This window comes from Rutidosis leptorrhynchoides, chromosome 8, assembly GCF_046630445.1.
Source record: "Rutidosis leptorrhynchoides isolate AG116_Rl617_1_P2 chromosome 8, CSIRO_AGI_Rlap_v1, whole genome shotgun sequence".
In the NCBI taxonomy this organism is placed as follows: domain Eukaryota; kingdom Viridiplantae; phylum Streptophyta; class Magnoliopsida; order Asterales; family Asteraceae; genus Rutidosis; species Rutidosis leptorrhynchoides.
Window position 1 is genome coordinate 364,414,830 of NC_092340.1, and position 20,827 is coordinate 364,435,656.

The 20,827-nt window shown below is 32.0% G+C and overlaps 2 protein-coding genes across 2 annotated transcripts; both read right to left on the reverse strand.

Annotated features, from left to right (window-relative positions):
• Positions 1-13,246: 13,246 nt before the first annotated feature.
• Positions 13,247-14,582, reverse strand: LOC139864697 (uncharacterized). The gene is made up of 3 exons (XM_071853269.1): positions 14,030-14,582; positions 13,848-13,921; positions 13,247-13,663 (listed from the first exon to the last, which is right to left on the reverse strand). The coding sequence occupies exons 1-3, from the start codon at positions 14,580-14,582 to the stop codon at positions 13,247-13,249; spliced, it is 1,044 nt and encodes a 347-aa protein (XP_071709370.1).
• Positions 14,583-14,588: 6 nt separating this feature from the next.
• On the reverse strand, positions 14,589-15,146 carry LOC139864698 (uncharacterized). The gene has a single exon (XM_071853270.1). The coding sequence runs from the start codon at positions 15,144-15,146 to the stop codon at positions 14,589-14,591; it is 558 nt and encodes a 185-aa protein (XP_071709371.1).
• Between the last annotated feature and the right edge of the window lie 5,681 nt (positions 15,147-20,827).

A 20,827-nucleotide genomic window follows, 5' to 3' on the forward strand; every position in this document is an offset into this window, starting at 1 on the left:
AATTGGATATATCAAACCTGCATCTAGCAGTTTAATAATCTCTTTCTTAACTACATCTTGCATATTAGGATTTAGTCTTCGTTGGCGTTGCACATACGTTTTATGACCTTCTTCCATAAGGATTTTATGTGTGCAATACGAAGGACTTATTCCTTTAATATCATGAATCTTCCATGCAATGGCTGGTTTATGAGCTTTCAACACAGAAATGAGTTGTGATTTCTCATTTTCAGTAAGAGAAGACGATATTATTACAGGTAATTCAGATTCACCATGTAAATAAGTGTATTCCAAATGGTTTGGAAGTGGCTTTAACTCTAATTTCGGAGGTTCTTCTATCGATGATTTATATCGATATCTGTCTTCTTCTTTTAGCATTTGAATTTCTTCTGTTGTTGGTTCATATCCATTAGCTATTAGTGTAGCTAACATTTCAGCTTCATCAATTGGTTCATTACCTTCTCCTAAAGAACATTCTCCTGTTCCTTGTAATTCTGGAAATTCTTCTAATAATTCTGCATGTGCATCTATAGTTTGAATATAATAACATGTATCATCTGCAGATTGTGGTTGTTGCATTGCTCTATCAACTGAAAAGGTAACACTCTCATCCTCTATACTTAGGGTCAGTTTCTTACCGAACACGTCTATCATTGCTTTAGCCGTGTTTAAGAATGGTCTTCCTAATATGAGAGGAACTTGAGAATCTTCTTCCATGTCCAAAACAACAAAATCTACTGGAAATACTAAAGTACCAACTTTAACTAGCATGTTCTCCATTATCCCTCTAGGATATTTTATTGATCTATCGGCTAGTTGTATGCTTATTCTGGTTGGTTTCAATTCTCCAAGGTCTAGTTTAGCGTATAGTGAATACGGCATTAGATTTATACTAGCACCTAAGTCTGCCAATGCTTCTATTGAACTAAGACTACCCAGAAAACATGGAATTGTGAAACTTCCTGGATCAGATAGTTTTTCTGGTATCTTATTCAACAGCACTGCTGGACAATTAGCATTCATAGTAACAGCCGAGAGTTCTTCCATTTTCTTTCTATTTGAGATTAGATCTTTCAAGAATTTAGCATATCTTGGCATTCCTGAAATCACATCAATGAAAGGAAGATTTACATTTATCTGTTTAAACATATCCAAAAATTTGGATTGCTCGGCTTCAAGTTTTTCTTTCTTCATTTTACTCGGGTAAGGAAGTGGTGGTTGATATGGTTTAACATAAGGTTTATCCTTAACTGTGTTATCTTCATTAACCTTTTCAACTACCGGTTCTTTTTCCTTATCTTGATCAGGTTGTGGTTCTTGTGGAGTAGGAATGGTTTCATCAGAAGTTACAGGTATTTCAGGTGGTTTAAGTGTTGTACCACTTCTTGTGGTAATAGCTTTAGCTGTTTCATTCCGGGGGTTAGCATTTGTATCACTAGGTAGACTTCCCGGTTTTCTTTCACCTATTAACCTTGCTAGGTTACTTACTTCTTGTTCCAGATTTTGAATAGAAGCTTGTTGATTTCTAAATGCTTGAGCATTTTGTTCATTAGTTTGTTTTTGAGATGTGAAAAACTGCGTTTGAGTTTCAACTAGCTTCGTCATCATATCTTCTAAATTCGGCTTTTTATCATCGGTTTGTTGTGGTGGTTTGTTTTGAAAATTCGGTCTTTGCTGATTGTAAGTATTATTGGATACTTGTTGATTGCTAGGACCTTGTTGGTTGTTGTATGGAATATTTCGGTTATAATTCTGGTTTTGATTGTAAATCGGTCTTGGCGGTTGATAATTATTCTGATAATTATTTCCAGGCCTTTGGTTTATGTATGAAATATTCTCTCTTTGTTCCATTGTTAATTCAATACTGAGACAATCTTTTGTCAAATGTGGTCCTCCACACTGCTCACAACTAATTCGTATTGAGTGAATATCTTTAGTCATCTTTTCCATTCGTCTCTCCACAGCATCTATCTTTGCGGAAATGGAATCTAAGTCATGGCTAGAATCGGCTCTAGCTGCTTTAGATGATCTAATGATGTCTTTTTCTTGGTGCCACTCATGTGAGTGGGAAGCAGTGTTATCAATAATTTTGTAAGCATCAGTTTCGGTTTTCTTCATAATAGAACCACCAGCTGCTATATCTATGTATTTCCTTGTAGTGATGTCGCATCCTTGGTAGAATATTTGTACTATTTGACAGGTGTCTAAACCATGTTGCGGACATCCTCTTAACAACTTTCCATATCTTGTCCACGCCTCATATAGAGTTTCATTTGGTTTCTGTGTGAACGTAACAATTTCTGCTTGAAGTCTTACGGCTTTAGATGCAGGAAAGAATTGTTTAAGAAATTTGTCAATTAAAACATCCCATGTATCAATCGCCCCTTCAGGTAACGATTCCAACCAATCTTTGGCTTCTCCCTTTAAAGTCCAGGGAAATAACATGAGATATATCTGTTCATCCTCCACTTCTCGGATTTTAAATAGTGTGCAGATCCTATTAAAGGTACGTAGATGTTCATTTGGATCTTCCTTCGGCGCACCACTAAATTGGCATTGATTAGTCACCATGTGTAAAATTTGTCCTTTGATTTCATAATCTGGCGCATTAATGTCTGGATGAGTAATTGCGTGACCTTGGCCAGTGCGTTTAGCTCTCATTCGGTCTTCCATACTTAAAGGTTCCAAATTCTCCATAATTGAATTTGTTGAATCGGTATCACTAGATGATTCTGATTTAATGGTTCGTTCCTCAACAATCTCTGCTTGAATGATTGGTGGTTCCGGAGGAAAGTTTAGTGGTTCAGGATCTACGAACCGTTCCTGAATATTCTCCGGATTCTCAATTGTGAGGTCGGGTTCAAAAAATGGATTATCGGAAATTTGAACTGAAGTACTTGGTCGACTGGATGACGATTCTAAAGAAAAATCAACGGCGGTTATATTTGCTAAATGTCTTGATCTAGTTACAGGTGGTGAACGTACAAAAGGTGATGAACGTCTTGCTCGGTGCATTCACTGAATATCCTATTAGTTTTTAAAAGGAAAGAAAAATTATAATAAGTTATCCAATCAATAGACTTTTCTGATTTTGCCCACGTTTCGAATAGCCAAAAGATGCACCAGAGGGGCAGGATTCGTTTGGTCTCAATATAATTGAGGACTGTTTGGCTCCAATAACCCGGTCCACGTACAAATCCAACTATTACTACGAACCAGAAAATTTTGATGTCTATCAATTTAACCACTCAAAATAAATTTTCGTAATTTTAAGAAATTTAGATAAGAAGTAGAATAAAAATCTATGTCCTAAAAATTAGAATAGCGAGAAATAAGAGAGAAAAAGAGTTCGTCGCAAAAGGTCGAAAAAGAAAAAAAAATGGTTGAAAAATAAAAGGTGACGGAAAAATAAAAGAAACTTATAAAAACTTAAAAATACTTAACTAACCTAACCTTATTACTACAACTAACTTAAAATTATAATCGCAAATTGAAATTACTAATTGGAATGATAATTGATACATAGTAAAAGGTCTATAAATATTAAAGCTTACAAGGAAAAACTAAATCCCAAATGAAAATAACTTAAAAAGAAACTAAAACTTAAAAAGGCGTCGCAAAATTCTAGAGCACCTAAATCTTAGTCTAAAGAAAAAGCACTTAAGGAATTCTACGGCAAAGCCTAAAAATCTAGGAGTAAAAATAACTATAGCAAAAACTAAGTTTAAAATTAAATATGAGCTAAAAATCCAAAAGTTATGCTACAACGATTAAAAAGGGACAAAATATAAAAATATACAAAAAGTTGTAAAAAGTACAATTTTTATAAAAATATTATTTTTATATTATTTATTTAATAAAACTACTAATTTTACAATTTTAATAAAACTAATTAAACAAAATATAAAATAAATAAAAAGTAAAAGTTAAAATAAAACTAATAATAATAATAATACATAATTAGGGTTTATATTATTAATAATTAATAATAATTCTTAATTAATGCTGGTTTAGGGTTTTTGTCCGTGTGTCAGGTAGCCTCCGCGAGTTGCGGTAATTTATAAAGAAAACCCCGCGAGTCGCGGGGTTCAGAATTTTAGCTGACAGGTTTTATCTTCAACGCGTTTTTCTTCATTTATTTATTTATTTTATTTTCTGTTTTTAATTTTTATATAAATAAAAGATATTAAAATTAAACTTATATTTTTATAAACTAAAATAAAAATAAAGAAACTTATAAAACTTAAATATTTAACAAAATCTTAAAAATACTTATATTTTTGTTTTTCTTTTTATATTTTTGAATATTTAAAACGTATTTTTACAAAAACGAATTTTAATAAAAGTAAACAAAAAATCTTTTTTTTTTTTTATATTAGCGTTGCGCTTCCGGCTTTTAAGATACTCCCCGGCAGCGGCGCCAAAAATACTTGATGTCGTACGAGGTGTATATAAAATAGTTTATATTTTACTAGGAAAAACTATTAAATACGATACAATTTTACACAAGATATTTATTTATTTATAGAATGGATATACTTAAACCTTGCTACAACACTTATAGGCAGTGTACCTAATCGTACAGTAGTGTAGTTTTTAGTAAGTCCGGTTCGTTCCACAGGGAAATCTTTAAACAAAGCTCAACGCTATATTAGTTTACTTTTATAAAAATACAAATATATATATAAGTAATATTATTATTATAAAGGGGGGTTTTTACCGTTTAATGACCGGTTTGTCGATTTTAAGACTTTAGTCGCAGTTAAAACCTAATGTAAAATATTAAATAAATAAAAGACTTAATTTAAAGCGTAAAGTAAATAACGATAATGAAATTGCGAATAATAAAAGTGCGATAAAATAAAATTGCGATAATTAAAAAGTACGATAATTAAAAGTGCGATTAAATAACAATAAATAAAAGTGCGATAATTAGAAGTGCAATTAAATATAAAATAAAGGAAATTAAATATGAAATAAAAGAATTATGCTTATTTAAACTTCCGTAATCATGATGTTTGACGTGTTGATTTTAGTTTTATGCCCATGGGTTAATTGTCCTTTGTCCTGGATTATTTAATATGTCCGTCTGGTTTTTGTCCATAACAGTCCATCAGTCATAAATATAAAGTGCGAGTGTTCTCATCAAATTATTCTTATACCCGAAGTTAAATATTCCAACTAATTGGGGATTCGAATTGTAACAAGTTTTTAATACTTTGTTTAATGAATACACCAGGTTATCGACTGCGTGTAAACCAAGGTTTTACTACTTTGTTAAAAATTACACCAATTACCCTTGAATGTAATTTCACCCCTGTTTTAATTATTCTAGTGGCTATTAATCCATTCCCGTGTCCGGTTAAATGAACGATTATTCGTACATATAATTACCCCGCCCATCGTGTCCGATTGAGTGTATATGGTAATTTATAGGGACGCCCAATTGTAAATCTTTATATTAACATTAACAAACTTTCATTTAGTTAAACAAATATAAAGCCCATTAATAGCCCATAGTCTAATTTCCACAAGTGTCGTTCTTTTGTCCAAACCCCAATTATGGTACAAAGCCCAATTACCCAATTTTAGTAATTAGCCCAACATCATGATTACTTCGTTTTAAATAAGCATAATAATAACTTAGCTACGAGACATTAATATAAAAAGGTTGAACATAACTTACAATGATTAAAAATAGCGTAGCGTTACACGGACAGAATTTCGACTTACACCCTTACAATATTCGCTAACATACCCTTATTATTAGAATTATAATTAAAATTAAAATATAAATTATAAATATAAATATAAATTTTACGTATGAATGAGGAAGAAAAAGATATGAAATTTTGATCAGAATTCGGTTTGCTTTATAGGCAGTTTTCAATTTTGGGGCTCCGCGACTCGCGGCAAAAGCCTCTTCAAACTCCGCGAGTCGCGGAGGTTACTTTTACAGCTCAGTCCTTGGAGTTTTTCTCTGCCGACGGTTTTTTATTTATAAATATAATATATATATAATTAATATAATTAATTATATATTATATTATATTTATATACATAGTTAACTTATAATTTTTAGTCCGTTGCGTCGAGCGTTAAGAGTTGACTCTGGTCCCGGTTCCGGATTTTCGAACGTCCTCGCGTACAATTTAATATCTTGTACTTTGCGTTTTGAATCTTGTACTCTTGTGATTTCGAGACGTTTCTTATCAATAATTGGAACCTTTTTGATTGTCTTTTGTACTTTTGACCTTTTTGGTCGTTTGCGTCTTCAATTCGTCGAATCTGTCTTTTGTCTTCACCTTTTATTATTTAAACGAATATCACTTGTAAATAGAACAATTGCAACTAAAAGCTTGTCTTTCTTGAGGAATAATGCTATGAAATATATGTTCGTTTTTAGCATTATCAAATACCTTGCTCCTGAATCAAAATCCGTTACGAACAAATCTTCTTCATCATCCTTCGATATTAGAAATTCTACGATATTATCATATCTTTCATTATAAATATCTTCGATATTTCTGAAGATATCTTCATAACTATTATCATTCGAAATTATTTATCTCTTCACGCTATCTGTGTTACATCATAAAAGAAACTATTTTAGTTTCTAATTTCTGAAAATTTCGAAAAATGGATGTTTTTGAAGTAGTGTTGGGAATTGAAGCATGATTTAGTATAATATAATGACACTTGATCAACGTGATTATATTACAGTAAGTCATGCTGAGTTTCTAATGGAACGTGATAAAGGTTCACAGATCATACTCTCATCATGAACCATATTACATAACTCTTTCATTCTATTTAACCTCTAAACATATCAAGAAAATATTTTTCTTGATCATTCGGTCTTTTTCGAGGTATTCTGGTAATTTGACAAGTCAGATTGTGCCATTACCGTTTCTTTCTTAGAACATTAATTATGTTCATTCCGAAATTCATACCTATGAATTCTGGACCATTATTCGCTTGACTTAAAGTCAGGAAGAGAAAACGAAAGCATGAAGCTCCGAAATATAATGGAAAATATAAAGGCCGAAAACAACTCCGAAATTATAAACCGTGTATATCAATGCGTATAGCAATATAAAGACACGGGAGAATGAAAAACAATATAACCCCAAGGTAATAGTAGAATAAAATAACCTCCTCTGGTGGCAGATGAAAAAGAAGAATGAATGATATGATAGCCAAGAAAATATCAAGAATCAAAACTGGATGAAGCATTTTCACAAATCTTTTGTAAGTATGAAATAAAAAAGAAGATTATAGGAGTGGTGAAAATAAATGAAACGGAAGAGGTCAATTTATAGCAAAATATCAAACATAGCAATCGAGGTGGATTACGCATTTAATCAAAGGAAATCCTAATTTCCTTAAATTCTGAAGAATCAAATCTTATTTAAATTATGAAGATTTTCTATTCCTTAAATTCCAGAAATCAATCGTTACTACATCAAGAGATAAGACAAATCTCTATTCTCCATTTCACTCTATTACGATAACTTCTCTCATACGCTTCGAGTAATCGGATTGTTTTATCCATATTATTCAATGGTGATAAAATTCTATTTACCAACTCATATTCGTCATGAAAACATTTTTTTTGTTAGCCATGACGACCTCACTCAAATTTCGGGACGAAATTTCTTTAACGGGCAGGTACTGTGACAATCCGAAAATTTTTGACCAAATTTAAACTTTATCTTTAAATGATTTAACGTTTCCGACACGATAAGCAAAGTCTGTAAAACCGAATCTCAAAAATTTTGAACTATTCAAGTACCCTTCGGTTGTTCTCAACGATTCGCGAACCATTATATGTAAATAGATACATATATATACTATAACTTGAAAACGTAACAAAGTTTTAATTGCATGATACCGTACATTAAACTTATTGGTTTATATATCTATTTGAATATATATGATTTCAAGTTATTTAGTAAATGATGGTGACATTCGATTATTGATTCGATTGATATCTAGATAAGTTAACTAAAACGTTTAAGATGAACCAGTAAAACACTAATTTGCTACAGTATTTTTGAATTACTACAGTACCCGAAAAGCTACAGTGTTTTCGAAAATCACTATTTGCTACAGTAACTTGTTACAGTAAAATACTATTTCAAAATGAAAATGTATATATGTATATGTATATACTACGAGACGATGATTTATAGAAGTAAATGACCAAAACACTCGAAAGTTTAAGATATACTTTGAGTGGTGTAGTTTATGGAAAATTTAAGTCTATAATTTGACAAAGGTACGAGTCACGAAACGTAAAGTATTAGTTTTCTAAGCGTACGAAGATGCGTTCGAGAAACCGAAACCGGGACATTAGTCGGTTGACAAGGTACAAGACATCGGAATTAAAGTTACAAGTCAACCTTCCACGTGAATATAATATAATATATAATTAATTAATATAAATTATATATATATTATATTAATAAATAAATATGTCGATAAACAAGAAAACAAAAATTTGTGAGCTGGATTTTACTGCCATGTGATCGCATGGCAAACCAGTACAAACCCCATGCGATCACATGGGGTGCTTTTTCAGGAAAGGTCCTATAAATTGCGCGATTTTTGGCTCAACTGAATCTATCTCTCTTTTTCTAGTATTATTACTCCGTAATATTTATTTAATTTATTTTATTATTATTATTATTATTATTATTATTATTATTATTATTATTATTATTATTATTATTATTATTATTATTATTAAGATTAATATTATTATTAATCTTATTATTATTAGTATTATTAATTAGTATTATACATAAAATACTACGACGAGGTTATGAGCATGTCACTTTCAAAAATGGGTTTTCGAGCGGGATAGAGCTAAGGAAATTATGGGTTATTGCCAAGGAGGTTATGGTTATTGTTTGGGAGTATTACTTCTAAGTCAAATCTAGTGTTTATGGTCTCTGTTGCGTCTACGTACTTTCCTACAATATTGAATCACAATATTAATACGTGAGTATTCATATCTTATTTTTTAAATATTAATAGTGTATCCATGTCTAGTGCTCGAGTATATATGTTTATGCATGCTTGTATGCTTTAATTTCGTCGTTAAACAGTTTATGATGAATCACGAATTAAATACATATATTACTGATAAAAGGTATATGATATGCATGTTTTTGGAAAGCTGACGAAAAATCAATAACTTTTCATTTAGAAATCGCGTAATTTCGATGAACGAATCAAAAGATATGGTCAACTGAATTGTGATTGACGTTAATTGGAATTGCTTTTGAATCTGCAATTAATATTTAAACAACTTGTTTGTAAGATTGATAATTTGAATTTTTGAATAGTACCAACCGAGTAAATGAATCCTTATATAAGGTACGTCTCGTTTTGTTGAACTATTGTCAAAATTGACTTTTTGAAACGACTTTGGATAACTTTTGTATGTCGATCTCGAGCATTAGGATTGTGATACACTATGACCCAACCTAGTTTGTTAGACATGTATTGACCAACATATGTTCTCTAGGTTGAGATCTACGGTTAATCTTGCATTCCAAGTTACGGTCACTTTTTGATGAATGACCTTATGTGCTGCTAAGGTGAGTTTCATTTGCTCCATTTTTAAATGATTTTGCAATATATATTTTTGGGCTGAGAATACATGCACTTTATTTTAAACAATGGACACAAGTACATACTAAATTCTATACTGAGTTTGAACAGAAAATCCCTTAGCTTTGGTAACTAGTAACTGCCAGTTATAAGAACTGGTGGGCGCGAGTAGTAGTATATGGATCCATAGGGCTTGATATCCCCGTCCGAGCTAGAGCACTAGCCTTTTAACGGACGTATGCTATTTGAGAAGCGTACACGTTGGTTTGCGTGTATTATTAAAATGATTATACAAAGGGTATAAATTATATATACGTTAAGTTTAGTTACCAGGGTGCTCAATTTCGTAGAATATTTTGATAAACGTTTCTGGATGAAACAACTGAAAACTTGTGATTCACTTTTATATACAGATTATGCGCAATATTAAAACTATGAACTCATCAACCTTTCTGTTGACACTTGTTAGCATGTTTATTCTCAGGTTCCCTAGAAGTCTTCCGCTGTTTGCTTATATGTTAGACAAGCTATGTGCATGGAGTCTTACATGACATATTTTTCAAGGAAACGTTGCATTCACCAAATCATCACCATGTATCTTATTTTGACTGCATTGTCAACATAAGTACTGTTGTAAACTATTATTTATGTTGATTGTCTATATGTAGAAATCATCAGATGTCGATAACCTTTGATTTAAATATTCATTTATGGTGTGCCTTTTCAAAAGAATGCAATGTTTACAAAACGTATCATATAGAGGTTAAATACCTCGCAATGAAATTGATGAATGATGTGTTCGTCCATATGGATTTGGAGCGATCGTCACACTAACCCTAGAGCAAGTTACACATTGCACCCTTGAAGGAGACCATAAAGACATACTGTGCTACGCTCCTCTAGCTCTTACATGACCAGTCCAAAAGGAAACACTTTAGCCCCTCCAGCTTTATTATCTTAGCAGCACAGGTCCATCAATCTTTGCACAAGAGGTCCAAAAGATAACTTCCTACACAAAGACCAAAAATGAGATTGAGAACATAATTTTAACATCCCCCACAAACTCATTTTTGGTATAAGTCATAAAGTCCAAGTTTGCTGGTTAAAAAACCATGTTGGGTCACACTTACACCCTTGGTTAAAATATCTGCCAGTTGACTTTCAGATTTGACTTTCACAGTTTTAATAAGACCACTTGAAACCTTTTGTCTAATGTAATGCACATCAATCTCAAAATGTTTAGTTCTATCATGAAAGACAGGATTAGCTGCTAAATGAATAGCAGAGTTATTATCACAAAAAAGGTCAATTGGCAGATCCACATTTACACCAAGCTCTTGAAGGAGATTTTTGACCCATACAATTTCACAGGTTGTGCTTGCCATGGCCCTATACTCAGCCTCAGTTGAGGACCTGGCAGTGGTAGCTTGTTTTTTACTTTTCCAAGAAACCAAAGACCCACAAAAGTAGACTAAGTACCCAGTTACAGATTTCCTTTCAATCTTACATTTTCCATAGTCAGCATCACAATAAGCATTTAAGGTCATACCATTACTCTTAGCAAATTGAACACCTTTACCTGGAGAGCCTTTCAGGTACATGAGTACTCTTAAGGCTAGGTTAAAATGAGACTGTAGAGGAGCATGCATAAACTGACTAAGGACTTGCACAGAAAAAGAAATGTCAGGTCTGGTAAGTGTCAAATAAATTAGTTTTCCAACTAATTTTTGGTACTCAGTCAAATTTGTCAATAAGGGGTCTTTTTCACTTGATTCACATGAGACATCTAAGTTTGGTTCATTGGAGTGCTAGCAGTCTTGCACCCTAACAGACCATACTCATCAAGTAGGTCAAGACAATATTTTCTTTGAGAAATGCAAATGCCTTTTTCATTTTTCAATAGTTCTATTCCAAGAAAATACTTAACTTTTCCCAGATCTTTAATCTGAAATTTTATTTTCAAAAAATGTTTGACCTTCTCAATTTCAGAATTATTGTTTCCAGTGATGACAATATCATCCACATACACAAGTAAAGCAATAAAGGTGTCACCATCATTTTTAACATATAAGGAGTTGTCACAGACACTCTGGACAAAACCATGTTCAGTGAGAGCAGCATTAAGTTTAAAATACCATTGTCTAGGGGCTTGTTTTAGACCATATAAAGCCTTGTTTAACTTGCACACCCTAGTGTCATTTGCATCAAAGTATCCTTCAGGCAGGGTCATATATACATATTCACATAGGTCACCATATAGAAAGGCATTATTGATGTCAAGTTGAAACAAAGACCAATCATTTTGAACAGCAAGAGTAATCACACATCTAATAGTAACATGTTTGACAACATGAGAGAAGGTCTCATCATAGTCAATTCCCTCCTTTTAACTATATCCCTTGGCAACTAGTCTAGCCTTATATCTTTCAATTTCACCATTGGATTTGTACTTTATTTTATATACTCACTTGGAGCCTATGGGCTCCCTATCAGGAGGTAAATCAGTGATGACCCAAGTGTTGTTTCTGTTTAGTGCTTCCATTTCAAGGTTCATGGCTTCCCTCCAGTTTGGGTCATTTATGGCATGTTTATAACAACTGGGTTCAACAGATTTATTCAAGCTAGACACAAAAGCATAATTCTCACTGTTCAAGAAAAAGTAGTTCACATATCTCTCAACCCCATATTTCACCTTCCCTTCTACAATAAAGTCATTATATTTTCTAGGAAGGTTGGTCTCTCTAGTTGATCTCCTTATATTTTGAATTGGTTGAGTATTGCCCTCAGGAGAAGTGGAATTATCCACTGGTGTTGCTGTAAGACCTTCATCACTGCTACTGTTATCACCACTCTTGTCACCAGTGTGATGCATATTAGTAGCAGGACTAAAATCACTACTGCCATCACCATCATTGTGTCCTCTCTCCTCATCATTGGGACTTGAGATGTTTGGATCATCAAAAAACATTTGATCAAATAAACTTTTGTGGTTCAAAGTATTTTCGTTTTCTGGATTGTTTGAAGCAAATTTTTTAATTTTGAAAGGAAAAACAGTTTCATAAAACTTAACATCTCTAGAAAACATGGTAGTTTTGGTTACAAGATTAAAAAGTTTATAAGCCTTCTTTTGGTTTGAATATCTAATCAAAACACATTGTTCAGATCTGTGACTGAACTTGTCAAAAGGTTTTAAAATAGTAGCATAGCATAGGCAACCAAAACATCTTAAATGAGAGAGGTTAGGAGATTTTTTGAACAAAAGTTCATAAGGAGAAGATCCAGGGAGAACAGAAGATGGAGTCCTGTTTATCAAATAGCAAGCAGTGAGAATACGGTCACTCCACATATTTAAAGGTAGACCACCCTGGAACATGAGAGCCCTGGATACATTGAGAGCCCTGGACACATTGAGAAGGTGTCTGTGTTTCCTCTCAACAATCCCATTCCATTGTAGGGTGTAAATACATGATGTTTGGTGTAGAATACCTTTGTTTTTGACAAACTCATCCATTTGATTGTTTATAAACTCAGTACCATTGTCAGATCTTATGATTTTGACTTTTTTCTCAAATTAAGTTTCAAGAAATGACACAAAAATTTTAATTTGATCAAAGACTTCATCTTTTTACTTAATTAAGTATGTCCATACAGCCCTTGAGTAGTCATCAACAATGGTCAGAAAATATTTGAATCCTTCTCTACTTTGGATCCTAAAGGGGCCCCAAAGGTCAATGTGAACAAGATCTCCAATAGCAGCAGACTTGTGATCACTGTCATTAAAGATTTCTCTAGTTTGTTTAGCTTTATGACATATGTCACATGGTTCAGAAACAATATCTTTACATGAAAGGTCAATTTTATCTTTGAGATTTTTCAAAACATTATCAGAAGGGTGACCAAGTCTGCTGTGCCATAGGTGTTTGGACAGGTAGCATTTGCTTTCAGGAAGGCACACATTCATATTTTCAGAGTCACTTACATTAAACACATAGAGACCATTATAAACATCACCAGTCCCTACAATTATCCCTAGCCTTAAGTCCTGAATATAGCATTTAATATCATCAAAACTAACAAATAATTTACTATCTTTAGCCACTTTTGAATAGAGAGGAGATTAACACAATATTCAGGGATGACCAGGACATTGAAAAGAGTTATTTTTCATTAAGTTTTAGATCACCAATTTTTTTAATAAAGGCTTTAGTTCCATTTGGGTGACCAACAGTTAGATTTAGGTGAGAAACATCAATAACATTATCAAGTTTATCATCAGACCCAGTCATGTGTTGGGAGGCCCCTGAGTCAATTATCCAACCCATGCATTTGTTATTTGTAAAATTAGTTTTGGGTTTAAAAAACTTATAAAAATTTTAATTAAATTTTTTACTGTTGTTTAGTACAGTACCTGCCATGTTCCCAGAAGCAATCTCAGGACCAGATTTCTCATTTATTAGGCTCAACAACTTCATCATTTGTTCATTTGGCAGGTTCATATTGTTTCCAGACCCTGATCCAGTGTCCTCACTTAAGGAGCTATGATTAGCAGAATTCTTATGAAATTTGTTAAAAGGTTTTTCTTTCCATCCAGGTGGAAATCCCACAATTTTGTAACATTTGTCAACAGTGTACCCAATTTTATGACATTTGGTGCATTTATAATTTGGATTAAGTGCAGCTCTATTGTTATTAGAGAAATTATTTGAGTTGTTTCCATTTGAAAAATTAGTTTGATTTCCCTTTCTTTGAACATTGCTGTCAGAGACAGCATTGTTAGAAGAGGTTATATGAGAATTGGTTTGAGCAAGAAAAACAGATGTTTGAGGTTTGTTTTCAGAGTTGGTCAACCCTCTATGGGATTCCTCCCTAGACAACACAGAGTAGGCAGTTTTGACATCAGGCAAAGGGTCTCTAAGCAACAAGTTACTTTTGACATTCATATAGCAGTCATTTAGGCCCATTAAGAACTACATTAGCTTAAGCATATTGTTATGTTTGACAGTTTGGTCTGCAGCTTCACAAGAGCAATTTTTCAGATTGGCCATGGCATCATATTGTTTCCACAGAGAGTTCAACTTATGATAATATTCAGATAGAGAACTACTCCCTTGCTTTAGAGTGCTAATATTATAATGAAGATTAAAGATAATAGAGCCATCTATTTTATCATACATTTCTTTCAATTCATACCAAACAGTACTAGCATTTTCAGAAAATATCAAACCAACATATAACTCATCAGATATGGACCCAAGCAACCAAGATAAGACCACAGAATTGCACCTATCCCATTGTTTAGACAAAGCCTCATCAGTGACATTTTTGACACAGGTACCATCAACAAAACCAACTTCATTTTTAGTTCCAAGGGCAAGTAAGATAGACCTACTCCATATTTTGTAATTTTCAGTGCCTTTAAGCTTAAAAGTAACAAGAGGAGTATTGGAGGTGTCACTGGGGTGCAAATAGAGATGGTCACCAAAGTCAAGTTTATTAATGGGAGTTAAAGCAGTTTCATCACCCATACTACCAACATAAAATGTCCCGTTCTTATTGATTAAAAACATTCCATATTAATTGATTTCGTTGCGAGGTTTTGACCTCTATATGAGACATTTTTCAAAGACTGCATTCATTTTTAAAACAAACCATAACCTTTATTTCATAAATAAAAGTTTAAAAAGCTTTACGTAGATTATCAAATAATGATAATCTAAAATATCCTGTTTACACACGACCATTACATAATTGTTTACAATACAAATATGTTACATCGAAATCAGTTTCTTGAATGCAGTTTTTACACAATATCATACAAACATGGACTCCAAATCTTGTCCTTATTTTAGTATGCAACAGCGGAAGCTCTTAGTATTCACCTGAGAATAAACATGCTTTAAACGTCAACAAAAATGTTGGTGAGTTATAGGTTTAACCTATATATATCAAATCGTAACAATAGACCACAAGATTTCATATTTCAATACACATCCCATACATAGAGATAAAAATCATTCATATAGTGAACACCTGGTAACCGACATTAACAAGATGCATATATAAGAATATCCTCATCATTCCGGGACACCCTTCGGATATGATATAAATTTCGAAGTACTAAAGCATCCGGTACTTTGGATGGGGTTTGTTAGGCCCAATAGATCTATCTTTAGGATTCGCGTCAATTAGGGTGTCTGTTCCCTAATTCTTAGATTACCAGACTTAATAAAAAGGGGCATATTCGATTTCGATAATTCAACCATAGAATGTAGTTTCACGTACTTGTGTCTATTTTGTAAATCATTTATAAAACCTGCATGTATTCTCATCCCAAAAATATTAGATTTTAAAAGTGGGACTATAACTCACTTTCACAGATTTTTACTTCGTCGGGAAGTAAGACTTGGCCACTGGTTGATTCACGAACCTATAACAATATATACATATATATCAAAGTATGTTCAAAATATATTTACAACACTTTTAATATATTTTGATGTTTTAAGTTTATTAAGTCAGCTGTCCTCGTTAGTAACCTACAACTAGTTGTCCACAGTTAGATGTACAGAAATAAATTGATAAATATTATCTTGAATCAATCCACGACCCAGTGTATACATATCTCAGTATTGATCACAACTCAAACTATATATATTTTGGAATCAACCTCAACCCTGTATAGCTAACTCCAACATTCACATATAGAGTGTCTATGGTTGTTCCGAAATATATATAGATGTGTCGACATGATAGGTCGAAACATTGTATACGTGTCTATGGTATCTCAAGATTTCATAATATACAATACAAGTTGATTAAGTTATGGTTGGAATAGATTTGTTACCAATTTTCACGTAGCTAAAATGAGAAAAATTATCCAATCTTGTTTTACCCATAACTTCTTCATTTTAAATCCGTTTTGAGTGAATCAAATTTCTATGGTTTCATATTGAACTCTATTTTATGAATCTAAACAGAAACAGTATAGGTTTATTGTCGGAAAAATAAGTTACAAGTCGTTTTTGTAAAGGTAGTCATTTCAGTCGAAAGAACGACGTCTAGATGACCATTTTAGAAAACATACTTCCACTTTGAGTTTAACCATAATTTTTGGATATAGTTTCATGTTCATAATAAAAATCATTTTCCCAGAATAACAACTTTTAAATCAAAGTTTATCATAGTTTTTAATTAACTAACCCAAAACAGCCCGAGGTGTTACTACGACGGCGTAAATCCGGTTTTACGGTATTTTTCGTGTTTCCAGGTTTTAAATCATTAAGTTAGCATATCATATAGATATAGAACATGTATTTAGTTGATTTTAAAAGTCAAGTTAGAAGGATTAACTTTTATTTGCGAACAAGTTTAGAATTAACTAAACTATGTTCTAGTGATTACAAGTTTAAACCTTCGAATAAGATAGCTTTATATGTATGAATCGAATGATGTTATGAACATCATTAATACCTCAAGTTCCTTGGATAAACCTGCTGGAAATGAGAAAAATAGATCTAGCTTCAAAGGATCCTTGGATGGCTTGAAAGTTCTTGAAGCAGAATCATGACACGAAAACAATTTCAAGTAAGATTTCCACTCGAAATAAGATTGTTATAGTTATAGAAATTGAATTAAAGTTTGAATATGATTATTACCTTGTATTAGAAAGATAACCTACTGTAAGTAACAAAGATTTCTTGATCTTGGATGATTACTTGGAATGGATTTAGAAAACTTGGAAGTAAACTTGCAATCTTGGAAGTATTCTTGATTTAATGAAACTAGAACTTTTGAAATTTATGAAGAACACTTAGAACTTGAAGATAGAACTTGAGAGAGATCAATTAGATGAAGAAAATTGAAGAATGAAAGTGTTTGTAGGTGTTTTTGGTCGTTGGTGTATGGATTAGATATAAAGGATATGTAATTTTGTTTTCATGTAAATAAGTCATGAATGATTACTCATATTTTTGTAATTTTATGAGATATTTCATGCTAGTTGCCAAATGATGGTTCCCACATGTGTTAGGTGACTCACATGGGCTGCTAAGAGCTGATCATTGGAGTGTATATACCAATAGTACATACATCTAAAAGCTGTGTATTGTACGAGTACGAATACGGGTGTATACGAGTAGAATTGTTGATGAAACCGAACGAGGATGTAATTGTAAGCATTTTTGTTAAGTAGAAGTATTTTGATAAGTGTATTGAAGTCTTTCAAAAGTGTATGAATACATATTAAAACACTACATGTATATACATTTTAACTGAGTCGTTAAGTCATCGTTAGTCGTTACATGTAAATGTTGTTTTGAAACCTTTAGGTTAACGATCTTGTTGAATGTTGTTAACCCATTGTTTATTATAACAAATGAGATGTTAAATTGTTATATTATCATGATATTATGATATATAATATATCTTAGTATGATATATATACAGTTAAATGTCGTTACAACGATAATCCTTACATATATGTCTCGTTTCGAAATCATTAAGTTAGTAGTCTTATTTTTTCATATGTATTTAATTGTTAATACACTTAATAATATATTTACTTATCATTTAACATAATTAACCAAGTGTATCAATATCTTAATATGATTCATATGTACCTAGTAAGACGTTGTTATAACGATAATCGTTATATATATCGTTTTCGAGTTTCTTAAATTAATAGTCTCATTTTTTATGTATATAACTCATTGTTAAAATACCTAATGAGATACATACTTATAATAAAATCATGTTAACTATATATATAACCATATATATGTCATCGTATAGTTTTTACAAGTTTTAACGTTCGTGAATCACCGGTCAACTTGGGTGGTCAATTGTCTATATGAAACCTATTTCAATTAATCAAGTCTTAACAAGTTTGATTTCTTAACATGTTGGAAACACTTAATCATGTAAATAACAATTTCATTTAATATATATATAAACATGAAAAAGTTCGGGTCACTACACAACACAAGCAGGGAGGCCAAGAGAAAACACACGAAAGCAAAAGAACAACACAAACATAGAAACACAAGAACAGATATAAAATATATAAAAATAGGTCTTGAATCAACCAAGTGCTTGATCAGGTATTCATGAGTTTCAAGGAACTCAGATAAAGAGTTGGGCACTGGGATTCGGTCTAAAAAAGGGAAACAAATGAAAAAGAGAGAGGATAGAGGAAAGAAACTCCCCTAGCAGGGTGTAGAACCCTAGCACAGCAACAGGATACAACGGAAGACGATTAATAAAGCTTTGGCCGGTTACAACTGCAGAGAACTCAGATCGAATCAAACCCTAACCCTAATTTTGAAATTAGGGTTTCTTCAATTGAAAAACACAGATCGATCGATGGCCTGACGCTCTGATACCATGTGAAATTTATAGCAACAAGGTACAGCAATCACCAATGCAAACAATATAATCCAAAATTGAGAAAAAATAAGAGTATCAACAGAAGCCACAAACAAGGTTTATCCACAATCCAGATACAACTGATGTGCGTAGGGGTGTATACAAAATAGTTATATTTTTACTACGAAATACGACAAAATATGATACAAGTTTTAATTAATTTATTTACAAATGGGATATACCTAAACTCTGCTACAACACTATAGGCAGTGTACCTAATCATAGAGTAGTATAGTTTTTAGTAAGTCTGGTTCGTTCCATAAGGAGACGACTTATTTTACACTATATTTTAAACAACTATATTTATACAAAATATATATTTATATATATAATAATAATAATATAAAAGGGGGTTTACCGTTTAATGACTGGTTTGTCGATTTTATATTTTAAGTCACAATTAAAACCTAATGAAAAATATAAATGACGATAATTTAAGTGCGTAAAATAAAATGCGATAAGAAATAAGATAAAATAATTATACTTATTTAAACTTCCGTAATCATGATGTTTGACTTTTTGATTTTAATTAATTATCCTGGGTTAATTGTCTTTTGTCCTGGATTATTTAATATGTCCATATGGTTTTTGTCCATAACAGTCCATCAGTCATAAATATAAAGTGCGAGTGTCCTCGTCAAATTATCCTTATATCCGAAGTCAAATATTCCAACTAATTGGGGACTTAAACTATAATTACACCAATTTTTCTTGTATGTAATTCACCCCTGTTTTAATAAGTCAATTGACTATTAATCCATTCCCGTGTCCGGTTAAATGAACGATTATTAGTACTTATAAATATCCCGCCCTTCGTGTCCGATCGAGTGTATATGGCTATTTATAGGTACCTCCAATTGTAAATCTTTATATTAAATTAACGAACTATCATTCAATTAAACAAATATAAAGTCCATTAATAGCCCATAGTCTAATTTTCACAAGTATCGTTCTTTTGTTCAAACCCCAATTATGGTACAAAGCCTAATTACCCCATCTTTAATATTTAGTCCAACATCATGATTACTTCGATTTAAATAAGAATAATAATAACTTAGTTACAAGACATTAATTTAAAAAAGAGAACATAACTTACATTGAGTATTTATCGCGTAGCTTTAGACAGACAGAACTTCGACTTTAAAACCCGTAAAATAACCTTTACATAACCCAAACTAACCTAATATAAAACTAAACTAATATATATTATATATATATATATATATATATATATATATATATATATATATATATATATATATATATATATATATATATATATATAATATATTAAGATACAGAGAGATATTGATATTGTGTAAAGAACTCGGCCAGAATTCGTTGCATTTATAGGACCTGGCCTGGAATTTTCATCCATGCGATCGCATGGAATTTCTGCCTTCTGGCCATGCGATCGCATGGCCACCCTGGATCCAGCTATTTTGCTTTGTTTCTAGCTTGTCGACATAATTTAATAAATATATATAATATATATATATATATATATATATATATATATATATATATATATATAATTTATATAATTATATATATATTATATTATATTCTTTTGCATAGTAGACTTGTAATTTTAGGTCCGTTGCGTCGTGCGTTGATAGTTGGCTCACGTCCCGGTTCCGGATTTTCGAACGTCCTTTCGTACTATTTAATATCTTGTACTTTGCGTTTTGCAATTTGTAATTTGTACAAAAAATTATTTTCCTTAACTCCCAAAATCCGCGCAAGTCTTTAACTCACTTTTAGTGGCACTTTTGAGTGCACT

What these genes read in the sequence shown, in the direction of transcription:
- LOC139864697 (XM_071853269.1), bottom strand. Translation starts at nt 14,582, where the DNA reads ATGGGCCTAAATGACTGCTATATGAATGTCAAAAGTAACTTGTTGCTT. An exon ending in TGCTTCTGGGAACATGGCAG is followed by an intron (nt 13,922 to 14,029) that starts GTACTGTACTAA and finishes TAATTGACTCAG; the next exon opens with GGGCCTCCCAACACATGACT. An exon ending in TTTCTCACCTAAATCTAACT is followed by an intron (nt 13,664 to 13,847) that starts GTTGGTCACCCA and finishes TGCTATATTCAG; the next exon opens with GACTTAAGGCTAGGGATAAT.
- LOC139864698 (XM_071853270.1), bottom strand. Translation starts at nt 15,146, where the DNA reads ATGGGTGATGAAACTGCTTTAACTCCCATTAATAAACTTGACTTTGGT.